The sequence below is a fragment of the Primulina eburnea genome, chromosome 10 (assembly GCF_022965805.1).
Source record: "Primulina eburnea isolate SZY01 chromosome 10, ASM2296580v1, whole genome shotgun sequence".
NCBI classification, from domain to species: domain Eukaryota; kingdom Viridiplantae; phylum Streptophyta; class Magnoliopsida; order Lamiales; family Gesneriaceae; genus Primulina; species Primulina eburnea.
Genome location: NC_133110.1, coordinates 601,553 through 615,792, shown reverse-complemented (window position 1 = coordinate 615,792; position 14,240 = coordinate 601,553). Strand labels below are relative to the sequence as shown.

Genomic DNA, 14,240 nt, shown 5'->3' with positions numbered 1-14,240 from the left:
TGAGACCGTCTCACGGATCATAATTTGTGAGACTGTCTCACGGATCATAATTTGTGAGACGGGTCAACCCTACCCATATTCACAATAGAAAGTAATACTCTTAGTATAAAAAAGTAATATTTTTTCATGGGTGATCCAAATAAGAGATCTGTCTCACAAATACGACCCGTGAGACCGTCTCACATAAGTTTTTGCCATATATCTATACCTTCATATAGTTAAAAAAAATTGGTAAGCTTTTAACATCAAACTCAGTGTTTTTCATCGATCATCGCACCTAATGTCTACTTCAATTAAAAAAATATAAAGACACCTACCTATAAAACTTATCATAGGATCACACATCTCAGAATTGTTCCAAGTCAAACACGTTTAACTTTGGAGTTATTATGTGATGAGCTACCGAAAAGAAAATATACCTTCTTTATATGAGTATTATATATATCAAATCTGTTAAGCCATAGTCAACTGCACAGTCTCATACCTCAACAATTTCGGAATCCATATCCTTCTGGTGTAAGATCGGTTCATTCATGTTATATCCGTCTATAAGCTTGTCAGGAGCCACTCATTGTCCGTGCAATCTCATGACACCGGCAATAATCCTCGCCCCTCTTCGGTCCTGGGCCTCACAATATCTCTATTAATTTAAACCGCCAATAAGTTTTTTAAATGGAATATTTTATATGTTATTAATTGAGTTTCTTATGTTTCTCCATAATAAAGATAATAGACTTAGTGTCATGATTTTTTTAAATTAATTATTTCAAAATTTTCGTTTAGTTTCTTCCTATTTTTTTATAATTATGATATGACCAGCATTCAAAAATCATAGTTTAATCTATCATTAATTTTCATAATTGTTGTATGATCTTAATTTAAATTAAAATTAAATTAGTTATAAAAAAGACTATACAGAGTGAATATACTATATATTACATATATAAACACATTATTATGATTTAATTATTTAATTCATATTTTCCTGAATAAACTTTTGATGATGGAAGAGCAATTTCATGATTCTAATGTCGTGGTAAGTATTTTTTTAATCCTATAGAAGAGAAAATTATTACATAAAACTAAAATATCTATAACATATTGGAATACTAAAAATAATAATTAAGCGATAAATGGAGTAGAGGTGCACGTGAACAGTCGGCAGCCAAAGTAGAGTCCATGCCTTAAATTTGAAGAATTCAATTTCTTAATTTGGAAAAGTAGTGTCTGCTGACGTTGAAGTTGGAACTATTTATTATTCGATATTCTTAAAATTCGAAACGTTATCAAAAGTAAGGTCAGAAAATTCGGAAAAGTCAAATAATGTGTATATCGTTTATTTATTATTCGTTATCGGTGATCAGCAAGTTGATTCTAAATTTAAATACATAACTTTTTTTTAACAAAAAAAATTGGAGTATTGTATATTCTAGCTACATATACGGTTATTCGTCTACATATATTTTTAAAAGAGTGTTTGACAACTCTACGAAATAACTTGTAAGTTTGACAACTTATAAGTTGTTTTAAAAAAAATTACATTATCACAACTTATTTTATATGATCCTTTTAAAAATCCTTAAAAACCAAATTATCCTCAATAATTATAATATTTCTCAAACGACAATAGTAACAGTTGATTGAATTTTTTGGATATTAGTTGAAAGAGGTAATCAACAAATCTTACGTATTGTCCTGACTGACAACTTTAGAAATATATTTGGAGATAACTGTCTGTTATCTTCAGAGAATTTCGTCAGATCAAGTCTGCGAACTGATTTGTTCTGTTAAATACTGCGAGAAATTTGATTTAGACTTGAACTTTTGTAAGTGAGCATCAAATCGGTTAATATTGGCAGCTCGAATTGTTTGTTCTTGTCTAACCATTTCATCTTGTATTAGCGTAATTTAATCGTTTTTATTCAGCTTGATTGTAATATCGCTTGAGGTGAATCAATGGTAGTTTTTGTCAGTTTCATTTTATTCAAAGATGTGCATTCCTTAATTTTGACATAGTTAGATGAGTATATATAGTTTGTGATTACAAAAGGTCAGATACTCAGATTCAAATTTTATCTTAGCAATAAGATTTTCTCACTTAATATAATATTATAAATTATATTTGATTATGTGAAATATAAGTAACAATATTTTTTAAATCATATTTGCAGTTTTTTTTTTTGTAAAACTATAATTTATTAACTTAATTCATAATATCAACATTTAAATAGAGTGGCTTCTTTTGATATTAATATAGTAAAAAATGATGAAATCTAGAATTCAAGTGATTGCTTTGTTTTGAATAAATAATGTTCGTCCAAAGTAACAGAAGGATGCCCAATCGAGAGTGGGGGGGAATGGGTCACTACTCACTAGTCCTATGAATGGAAAATGTTATATTTTATTATTTGTCTAAAAATTATGGGAAAAACATTAATCTACTTAAATAATTATAAAAAATATTACTTTAACCAATATTTACACAAACTTATTTTGAAACAGTTATAACTTAAATATAAATTTACATACTATTGGAGAAAATTTTTATTTAGTTGATTTACGGGATAATAACAAAGATAATCTATATTTCTGCTTAAAATTAATGAAGGCATAACTAATAACACCAACCCAAAAAATTACATTGAAAAAAAATACAAAAACTCATGTGAGACGTTCCAGGACCAATTTTAACTTTGAGATAAAAATATTTTATTTGGGCTACCCATGAAAAAATATTAATTTGTATGCCAAAAATAATATTTTTTTTTTATTGTAAACATGAGTATTTTTTTATCTGTTTCATGAATAAAGATCCGTGAGACAGTATTATAAGATACCTACTCTAAATAAAAAACATTATATAACTAAAACTTCATGTTTTCAAATTGAATATCTAATAATTTTTATCCATGTAGCCACATGTCTTGTAGAAAACGATAAAAATTGTAGTATCGCATGTTTGTTATGTTGATTTATAAAAAATTATAGCCAGTGAAAACTATATGAGAATTTAAACTTCATGTCTTGATTGATCTTCTAATATTGTCTCCAACATAAATCTCATTTCTAATAATTGTACAATCTTAACTTAGCATTAATATGATTCAAATGTGTGACCTAACTAAGAGATAAATTGTGAAACCGATCAACTTGTTATTTTATTTAAAAAAAAAAAACATAATTGATCGATAACGATGTAACTCATCCAAGAACTGAAATACCATATTTCAACGGTTTTTCTAGCAGAATAATCGTTGCCTTGAAATATAAGCTTTGCACGGTTTTGTTGCAGTTGGCTGCCAAAAGTAATTATACATTATGTTTGATATAATTTAATTTCGTTTATGTAATTAATATCCATAAATGATGAACCATCACTACCACTTAATTAAATCAGTACGATTTATGCATTGATTTTACCATCGGCAAAAGGCAAGTTTCCCCGTCAGTCCAATTTGCCAGTTTCCAATCTCGATCATATCTCATATGCATGAACCTTGAAATTATAATATAAAACACAAAAATGAGAGAAAGGATAGAAACTAGTACTGTATAATTATTCGCCCACTTATTCTTGATCACATGCCATATAAATAAAATATCAACAAGTATGAACATTTTCATACTTTTTATACGATTAAAATTAAATATTCAAGGGAAAAACCATAAATTTATTTAAATAAATTTCGGTTTAGGAATTATATTTTCTCTCCCTAACTTTTTTTAGTTATTATTAAAAATATTAAATTAGTGCCGCGAGAGTAATTAGACACTTTTATGAATAGATAAGAAAAGGGTCGTTTTCTTGAAGCACTAATTAAGATTAGGCATCACCTTCATCCATATTAATTACTATTTTAGTGAAACCAAATCAAAAAGAGATATCTTATTTATTATGTCATGCGGCCTTTAATATGGTGGTATGCTACTTTTTAATTTCATTAATCACGTGATAATTTGACTTAATTCATGTTTAGCAATCATAATTTCAACTTTCAGACATCATTGACTTGTTGAAAAATTATCTGCCTAGCATATATCACAAGTTCTTTTTTTTTTAAAAAAACTTTTGTAAAGGGTAGCAAGTCAAATGATAATTATGTTACATTTCTATTTAGTTAGTACTTTACTAAGATCCATGATTTGATGATTGACGAACAAAATTTTCACTTTATGTAAAGCTTATCAAAGGGGGATGGATTATTAATTTCTTTTCTCTTGGTGTGCGAATTGATATAGATACCATCTTAAAAGACTAAAACCAAAGAGTGCCGCCTACCCACTTCCATCATTAGCGAAACCGAGCGTGACGAAGGCTCGGCTCGACTCGTGCGAAACCGATCAATGAGTTCTTATAACAACTGTTTTGTATTTATTCTTATTCTATAAAAATGGTTTATTCGAGTGAATTATAATCCCTTGTAAACCATTTGAAACATCAATTTTGAAGTCATATGACATGATGAATTATGATCGACATATTAAATATCATAAAAAAGTAAATTCGATATGTATAACGTAGTAGAAGAAACCATGATGGTTCGATCAACGTAACCATAGAGCTTTAATTGTGGATGTCTGGAATAATCTTGAATCCTTCTAATTACTAAAGGAACAAGCCATAACATTCTCACGCTTTATACCCATGGAAACTTGGTGGTACCTCGAATGAAAATATTTTTAAAGAATGATTTTGTGAAGTGTGTTTCTGTGTTTCTTTCGGATAAAGGACAACTTAACCATAACCCCATTCAAGAATGGTTCGATGCTACGTCGATCTACATTGTCCAAGTTTTCCAACAAAAACGATGCAAGTTCCATCATGAAAACAATCGGTTTATATTCGTTCACCGCTGACTCAACTCAAGAATTTCTGCAATCTGGAAAACGGCTTGTGCCACAAATGCAACAAGTAACTACAATCACATATTAGTATTTTTGGTAATCATTTTAGGAATAAAAGATCCTCGAATTGAAGAAGAGGTGGGTCTGCTCAGATTGAGAGAAAATAACATGCTTCCATCATCCTAGATCTACATCAAAGGCATCCGTCATGCTCAGACCGAAAGAAGATAATGATTGGTATTCCATGCACTGATAGAAACAGTGAATACGTAATATACATTGTTAGGTATATTAAAACATGAAATTCTCCGTAGTAGACATGTAAAAATAGACAATTTGGAGAAAGGAGTGAGACAAGGACCGAGAAGCTGCATTTCCTTCTCACGCTAATCAAATGAAGAAGCATGATGGCGAACCATCATCAGTGAAGACGAAAAATTCGGAAATACTAGATAGTGTTTTAAAAAGTAAATGAACTTTGCACAAGAAACAAAATTAGATCTATATATACATGACATATGACTAAGTATTCTTCAAAACAAGAGAATTTTCTGCAAATTATAGCTGTTTCACCACCACAAAAAACCTCGTAAAGCTGAAAACGCGCAAACTCCAGCCGAAAAAAGGAATGGTGGTGGCTACATCAAATCAGCGTCCTCTTCATAGTCATAGTCAACTTCGCTCGATTGCTTTCTCTTTGCCTCTCTTGGTCCTCTACCTTTCTTTGGTTTTCCCCTATCAAATGTACGGGCTCGTGATTAAGATATCATTTTAAAAATGTAGTTTAAAGGGAAATGTATCCTCGACAGACTGATACAAAGTCACTAGATATATCAAAACTGAGGATAAACTAACTAGCTATGAGAAAAAGGAAAACTTACGGTCCATTGGCTGCTATACCACCATCCCGTGCAACTTCTTCGGCCTGATACACAGAGTAAATACCGAAAATCATATCATGTCAAGATGACTACTTTTCGAGGAAAAAAAATAGTACCAAGTGTCACAACAATTCTAATTATAGAACTATACTTCCATGCAATACATAAATGAAGCAGTCGAGAGAACAGAAAAGATAGCTTCAATAACCATAACCAAAATCGATTTAACACATACAAATTAAAAATAAAATAAGGAATCGAAAGGACTGATGGTAGCTAATCTCAAATTTGATGATGCCTCATTTCAGGGCCAGCTGAAATTTCAATTCGTGTAAATCATCATCGATTAAATTATCCACATGTGACACATACATGAAAATCATGCAGTTTTTAAAGTCTTGAGTATCTTGCAAAACCTATACCGTACAAAAGAAGAAGCAAAATCATAAACTGAAAAACTCTAGCCTACTGTTTTAATTTAAGTATCCGCAAAGCATTCATATGTAAGAATAATGAAACCCAAGTTTCCAATAACAATCAAGTACTCACTAATATGTGATCTAGCCATAAGAAAAAATATTCAGAATATAAAAGAAAAAAAGATTGAGATAAGTAAAAGACATACAGCTGGTGAAGTGACTGAAGATAACGAAAAGAGCCTATCTTCAAGCTGAAACTTCCGGGATCGTTTCAAGCTGCAATGTAATGTAAATGTAAAGAAAGAGGTAGTAAAGAACACCATTGTATCATTCTTGGGTCATAGTTATTATGAACATGCAAGAAAAGCAACAAGTACCAGAAATGAACACATAAAAGAAACTTTAAAAAATCAAATGTGCTGAATGGGAATCGAATCCAAGACACACTCGAGAAGCAATTATTGGTGCAAAAAATTAGCATTATTTTTTAGACAACTTATGTATAATGCACACGGTGGTGTATCATTTCACACACTCGCACATTTTTCAGCATATTTCTGAATAAAAACTAGAAACCAAAGAAAGGTGAGCACGCCAAGAATATCATTACAGTGCAGTATTCTTGGAGGAAGACAAAAACCCCTCAAACCCTTTCAAAACATTGCCACATTGGCTTGGATCCTGTAAATAAATCGTCTCCATATCATATACCTACAGAATCACAACCAAGAAAAAAAAAACAATTTATGATCACATAAAGTACAACCATACAAAAATAATAGAAACGAACCATTATTTCACCTGTTTCTCTATATTCCGAAGTTCTTCATGCAGTTTGGCCCTCTTGCACAAAAGGGCAGTCAGCATCGCAGAAGGGTTTGAAGTAGTTCTTTGTCCTGTGAAAATTGGTCAAAAGGATTGGGAAATAAACATGAAAGGGTTGCTGAAATGGTTGGTTTACCTTCATAATCCATGCTGTTACGAGATTAAAGGGGTTGCGATACGGCGTATTAGTTTTTTTGTTCTTGCCCTGCGCGATCCAGAAACCATGAAACGGGGCGAGGCGCTCGAGGAACGTCGTCGTTCAGAAGGTAAAACCCCTGATTTGAAACCGGGAAATTTGTAAATACACCTGACGTCATTTTTTTAAAATAAAAAAATAGAGGTTAAAAAAAAATACCCCAATGAAATGTGGGGAAACTGAAGAAAAGGGTTAACTTTGGGTTTGTAAAATAATTAAATAAAAAAATTATAATTCCCGGCCCCGGTATTATTTATTTATATGCATAGTAAATGAATCAATTATATTACGATTATATATAAGAAATAAATTAATAATACAAATAACAATAAACAATGTGAAATGATTAATAATATTATTTTAGAAGTATTAAAGATAATGATATAGAAATGATTAATAAAGATAATTTTAGCGAAATTAAGGTTGAGTGAATTTGTATTATATCAAAATAAACAATCGGACCAATTTTATTAAAGGTTCGATTTTATTTTTTTAAAAAAAAATTGGTTCCTTTATTCAGTCTGATTTAGAATAATTTTATAAAGAAATCATTTAAATCAAATAAATGTTTTTTTTCTATATTTTATTAACTTTTATTAAATTCAGTTTTATATTATATTTTTAAAATAAAATTTATTTTTTTACAATAAGTTATTTCAAATATTAACTGAAATATTATTTAAGTTCGATTGATTTGATTTTTTTATGGAAAAATTGACAAGTTTATATGTTTTTATTTTATTTTTATAATGATATAACTCACCGTCTTTATTTTTCAGTACACGTTATGTAAACCTCACAAGCTAACTCAGTAGCTTGCAAAACAATGTTAGCTAGGTAAACTCTGTGCAACAAGCCCGAGAAAATATTGGTAGAGAGAATCAAATTGATGGATTTGTCACTTCACCAACTTGGACAACCCTTAATGACATTAATATGTAAATATATCTCTCATGAGGTGGTTTCGTAGGTCTATATACATGAAAAGTGTCGATTCGATTCATATATATCGTGAAAACTAATACTTTTGGTATTAGAAGTAATATATTTTCATTAGTTGTGTCGGGTCGGAAATCCATATCACAGAATTGATTAGTGATGCGGTCTCATATGAGTTTTTTGTGTCAATATATTATTTTTTGTTGTTGTTAATATTAATTTATCATAAAATTCATATGAGATCGTATCACATACCAATTTTTCACGACAAACCTCTTATCTGACCTGACACATGAAAAATATTATTATTTTTTTGCCAAAAATATTAACTTTATGTATTGGTTCGCTATGTTTCTCGCGAATATATATCTGATGGGCAATTTCACATAATATCTACTTTAATTTATTGTATAGTTCCCATTGTTAATATTGTATTTCTTATTATTTTCATTAAAAGTAATACTATTAGTTCTGAGAATTCTTGTTTTTATTAATTAATTAGCTTGTTATTAATTATCATTATATTCATTTTTTTTAAATTTTAAAGTTAAAAAAAAAAGACAAAAACTTATGTGAGACGGTCTCACGGGTCGTATTTGTGAGACAGATCTCTTATTTGGGTCACCCATGAAAAAATATTAGTTTTTATGTTAAGAGTATTACTTTTTATTGTGAATATGGGTAAGGTTGGCCCGTCTCACAAAGTATGATCCGTGAGACGGTGTCAGATGAGACTCACCCAAAAATAAAATAGCAAATATATTTCTACCAATTAAAACCCGATATTGTAATATTGGTTTCATGAGTACAATATAGTATGTCCTAAGTTCATAATATCTGCCTGCAAAAAATGCATTTGTCTCTATCATGAAAGTGGTTTATTCTCTAGACCGGATACAATTTCCGGTTTTTGTGATGTGGATTGGTGTATGTGTGGATGATGATGGAGTCTCATTGCAATTTCAGATTCAACAACAATATAAATCCAACACAAGAAAAAAGTGAGAAACAAGGAGGCGATTTTAAGATACGGGAGCTGTCCTGTTGCTGCTACCAGCTTCCACATTACTGTCCTCGTTTTCCCCCGACATCTCCTCCAGAGACTTTCCTTTGGATTCCGGCACCAAGAAAGTGAACAACAAACCTAAAAGATTGACAACGCCTAATACGATCAGCGAATTCTTCACCCCGATGCCAGCTGGATATCCGGCGTCCGCCTTTTTCGGGTCCTGGTTCTGTGCCAGGTACAAGAACCCAAAAGCACCGATTATGGCCCCCAATTTACCAGATGCAGCTGATATCCCATGGCACGTCGACCGCAATCTAGCTGGGAAAATCTCGGCTGGCACGACAAATGTCGTTGCGTTTGGCCCGAAATTGGCGAAGAAGAAGGTGAGAGAGTACATCGCCACGAACCCGATCCGGTTATCTGGATGAGTCCAGTGGTGGTAAGGGAACGCCAAAGCAAACATGAAGACCGTCATGAAGAAGAAACCGATTATTTGAATGGCGAATCTTCCAATTACATCGATCAGCGCCACTGTTACCCAGTAACCAGGGACTGTGCTGCACAGGGCAATCAGAGTTTGAGCCCGGGCAATGGTGAAAACTTCTTGAATTGCATTCATGGTTTTAGCAGGAGGGATCCATCCAATGGCACTGAAAATGTCTTTCTGGAACAGATTCTGGCTGTAAAAAGCGATGTCCAGCAAAAACCAGGTACTTGTTGTTCCTAGCAAGTGCAATCCATGGCGTTGGAGAAATTCTTTCGAAAACAACCCGTATGCCGCCTTCTGCTGCACCATCTGCTCCACCTTATGCTGCTCAGCCTCAATATCGACCTGCAACACCTTAGACATATCGGAAGCCGCCTGTTTTGCGTTCTTGGCCACCAGGGCCGTGTAACGGGCTGTTTCGGGCATCTTCAGCCTCCAGTAAAATGTCAGCAAAGCAGGGACTGCACCGACCATCAAAATAATTCTCCAAACATAATCTGCCTGAGGAATCGTGGAGGCAATCGGATCCACCTCGTAAGCCGGTGCCTTGAATTTCGCCTCGAACGCGGTAGAAATAATCATACCAAATATCCCTCCTGCTAGAATCCCAAATCCCTGCATAGCAAACACCGCGGCAATAAAGGCCCCCCGAGTTTTCTTGTTAGCATACTCGGACATGATGGTGGCCGACAAAGGGTAATCTCCACCAATACCGAAACCTAGCCAGAATCTGAAGAAGCACAGAGTAGTCATTACGGATTTCGCGCTGCTCCCGAAAGAAAGGCCCGACGCAACGGAGCAAAGGCACATGAGCATGAGCGTGACTCCGTAGACCTTTTTCCGTCCCAGTTTGTCGCCAAGCCAGCCGAAGAAGAGCTGTCCTGCTAACGTTCCGCAGAGGGCAACGCCATTAACGGCTGCAGATACATTCGGCGGCAGGGTTCCTGGCTTCGGCGATCCCTCAACGTGGTAGTATATGCGGCCGAGCATTTTGGTGACGAGTGATATGCAGAAGAGATCGTATGCGTCGGTGAAAAATCCCATTCCCGCAATGATGATTGCGGTGAAATGGTACCATTGTGTCTTGGCTACATCGAGAGCGTTCAGCACTTTCAAGTTGTCCCCGGACATTGTTCTTCTCTTTACAGCGTATTTCTTTCTGCAACAAAACTAACGGCAGCACAAATCAAACATATCGCTCTGAAAAATATTTAAATGACGATTAATTTTATAGAATCTTGGGGAAAAAAGAGAATTAAATCAGATTAACTGAAGATAAATACAGCATAAGCAATCACCTACTTTTAAGGAGTATAATTTGTTCATTTGGTTGGCATCTGTTACCTATTTTTTCTCGAAATTTAATGATCATATCATGTCTTCTCCAAATTTTCTCGTAGCAAATCTGGATCGGATTCATTGATTCACGAATAATAAATCAATTTCCAAATCGATTCAAAGGTTTGTTCCTCGAATTTTCTTTTAAAAAATTTCCCAGAATTTACGTATAATATTTCCAAATTACAACATTTGTTTAATTCGTTCCATCCTCCATGAAAATCAATGAACAAGAAAAGATTGGGATCTTAAATCTTGAAATTATATATTTTAAACAAAAGAAATCAGATCGAAGACTGTTATATATAATTTATACACATATATTATATATATATGTTTATATAAATCAGAGTCGACCACCTTTGCATGGAACAAGAAAACAAACATAAGATCCCATGAATACAACCCGACAAAAATATGGCGATGTCAGATAAAACACAAAATAAATAAAATCGGTCAATACTTGTAACATACAGCAAACAAATACGTACGTACGCAATATAATTCCAACGTTCAAAACCCAGAAACTAAAAGTGATTAATAACAAATTAACAAAGAAATTTCAATAGTACTACAAAACTAACAACAATTACCATTAATTTAATTACCTTATTATTTGTGAAGGAAAAGAGGAGTGGATGGAGGAACAGTATTCTTGAATTAGATAATGTTTTTTATTGTACGGTTTTGTAGTTGTAAAAGTGTTTGGAGGTGAAATGAATACGGAGAGGTTGGGGGTATTTATACAGCGGAGGAAACTCAAACCCCCTGGGATCTTCTGCCGGAATATTCCCTGCTTTTTCGGGTATCCTCATACAAAAAAAAAAAATCATTTATATTATAATAATAATAATCACAAAATCATCACCAGTTGACTTGAGACATATTTTATTATAACAATTCATTAATAAAATTTATGTAACGAAGTTATGTCAAAAAAAAATATCTAACGAATTTTTTTTTTTTTTGGGATTAATACTTGAATTTTTTTTTTATATGATGTGATATATGATTATTATATATCAAAATCAGTTAATTATAAAAATATAATTAGAACAAAAACACTGATAAAGGGTTATAATGGTTATATGAAGAAGAAGGTTTTATTTTTAAGGCTAAAGTTGATAAATATTACACGTTCTATTTTCTATAGTTTGTGTGTAATATTTATTAAAGCACATAATCATAAAATTTAATGTTATTTACATAATTGTATGTTGGGAAAGATCACAATACTTATTCCACATTATAACAACTTTTGACCAAGAAATTTTTCTTGGCACGTTTTAGTTTGCCTAGATTTTTCCACAATAATTGCGAGTCAATATATTGGATCTTACAAAATTAAGTATCATTTCATCAAATTAATTTGGAAGGTGAAAATTGATATTTGATAAAAGAGTGAGTCTCATGTGAGACCGTCTCACGGATCATAATCTGTGATACGAGTCAATCCTACCCATATTCACAATAAAAAGTAATACTCTTAGCATAAAAAGTAATACTTTTTCATGGGTGACCCAAATAAGAGATCTGTCTCACAATTACGATCCGTGAGACCGTCTCACACAAGTTTTTGCCTTCAGTGAACTTGAAATAAGGATCCAAGGATTTGATCTGAAACAAGTGATTTGATTGAGTAATGATTTGATAAATGATTTTCAAATATAACTCATATCTAATTTATTTAAAATTAACCGTAATTACTATTTGAAATTTTATTTAAATACGCCAAAAAATTTGAAGTCATCATTTTAAATCCATAAAACCAATTACATTATATATAAGGTGAATTTATGTACCGACTGATTTACTGAATTTTTCATCAAAATTTAAAAAATAAACCGAATTAAACTATGCTAAAAACTTTAAAAAATGAACTATAGGACATTCAAAAATTAGAGTAAATATTCTTTTAAAAAAATTATGGTAGACGAGAAAAGTCAGATCTTATTAAAAATTCAGTCTTAGTCTTATATTTTTTAATTTTTGGTAATTTCAGTTTTTCTCTCTCTCTCTCAGTTTGTGATAAGATCACACGCGTCAACGCCACATCAACAACGCATCGAAAAAAATTAAAATTGTGAAAAAAAAAACAAAAACAGTATACGAAAACGGAAATATTCTGTTACCATAAATTACAAAGAGCTAAATACAAATACTATATTTGATTAAAATTATAATTTTATGATTCTATTCCTTAATATACTTTCACAAACTTTTCCATCTCCCACTAATCACTAAAACGCGATTGCATGTGCTCATCACTCGATTACAAGGCCAATCTCAAGGGTTATAATTTAAAGCAGAGTTTCTATTTCTTAATGACCACACATTTTGCTCTTCTTGAAATAGGAAATCCGAAAAACAGGTATGATTAATTCTTCTCTTCCACCATTGTTTATTTTCCAATTATCACTGAGTTTTATAAAGTGAAGAAAAACAGAGGGAGAGATGGTTTTGCACCAAATACAGAGCTGATTTTAATTTACTTCTTTTGTTGGGTGCAATAATTGTCCTTACTTGGTAGAGTGATCGAACCATGGTGCTTGTGCTGCTGTGCGGTTTAAAGATTTAAGTTGCACCATTACCGCTATCTATAGCTTTTGGTAAAACGGTAAGCACTCGTCCTACATCCTTTATATTAATTAATTAAATATTATAATATATATTGCATACGATCAAAACCGAACCACACGAATTGAATTGTTCAAAACTAAATCAACTTAGTATTAAACCAAAGAGACCCATTTTTCAGAATTAAAATAGGTTATTTCAGTCAATAACTAGATTTTAAGGGGAACAAATTAATTTAATAAAAAAATGAATTTGATCTATAAAATATTATAATAAAATAAAATTTTATTTGCAAATCAGTTTATTAGGTTTAATAAAAACGAAGTCATAGAAATCCGCATTTTTTCAGTTTTTGGCTTCTAAATTTTTTGGATGCTTATTTTTTTCTAAAATTAACGAAGAACCATCTAAACACAAATTTTATATATATATATATATATATATATATATATATATATATATATATATATATATATAATTTATACAGTATAAAATTGAATTGTTCCTGAAAAATTATCCTTTTAATTTATATTTTTTTAAAATCCAAACATACTTTAAATCAATAGCCATAATTTGCATCAGGTAGACGTCGAATTAAGCAAATCATGTTAACACTAATTATAGGATAAATACACAAATTAAATAATTTGTCAAATAAAATAGGATCAAGAAATTAATACAAATACAATTAAATAATTTATATCACTCACCATATCGATATGCG

General features: G+C 31.6%; 2 protein-coding genes across 4 annotated transcripts; both read right to left on the bottom strand.

Annotated features, from left to right (window-relative positions):
* Window positions 1-5,298: 5,298 nt before the first annotated feature.
* LOC140803541 (uncharacterized) lies at window positions 5,299-7,264 on the bottom strand. Its single transcript, XM_073159450.1, has 6 exons — window positions 7,107-7,264; window positions 6,947-7,041; window positions 6,756-6,856; window positions 6,352-6,421; window positions 5,727-5,770; window positions 5,299-5,580 (listed from the first exon to the last, which is right to left on the bottom strand). Exons 1-6 carry the CDS (start codon window positions 7,117-7,119, stop codon window positions 5,484-5,486), a joined length of 420 nt encoding a protein of 139 aa, XP_073015551.1. The 5' UTR covers window positions 7,120-7,264; the 3' UTR covers window positions 5,299-5,483.
* Window positions 7,265-9,044: 1,780 nt separating this feature from the next.
* On the bottom strand, window positions 9,045-11,647 carry LOC140804035 (inorganic phosphate transporter 1-4-like). Of its 3 annotated transcripts, none has more exons than XM_073159900.1 (2): window positions 11,548-11,647; window positions 9,045-10,760 (listed from the first exon to the last, which is right to left on the bottom strand). In XM_073159900.1, the coding sequence occupies exon 2, from the start codon at window positions 10,730-10,732 to the stop codon at window positions 9,128-9,130; it is 1,605 nt and encodes a 534-aa protein (XP_073016001.1). In that variant the 5' UTR covers window positions 10,733-10,760; window positions 11,548-11,647; the 3' UTR covers window positions 9,045-9,127. The 3 variants fall into 3 exon arrangements, with proteins under 3 accessions (XP_073016001.1, XP_073016002.1, XP_073016003.1); XM_073159901.1 differs by having other exon boundaries at window positions 9,045-10,771; window positions 11,548-11,635; XM_073159902.1 differs by lacking the exon at window positions 11,548-11,647 and adding an exon at window positions 11,431-11,500 and having other exon boundaries at window positions 9,045-10,741.
* Between the last annotated feature and the right edge of the window lie 2,593 nt (window positions 11,648-14,240).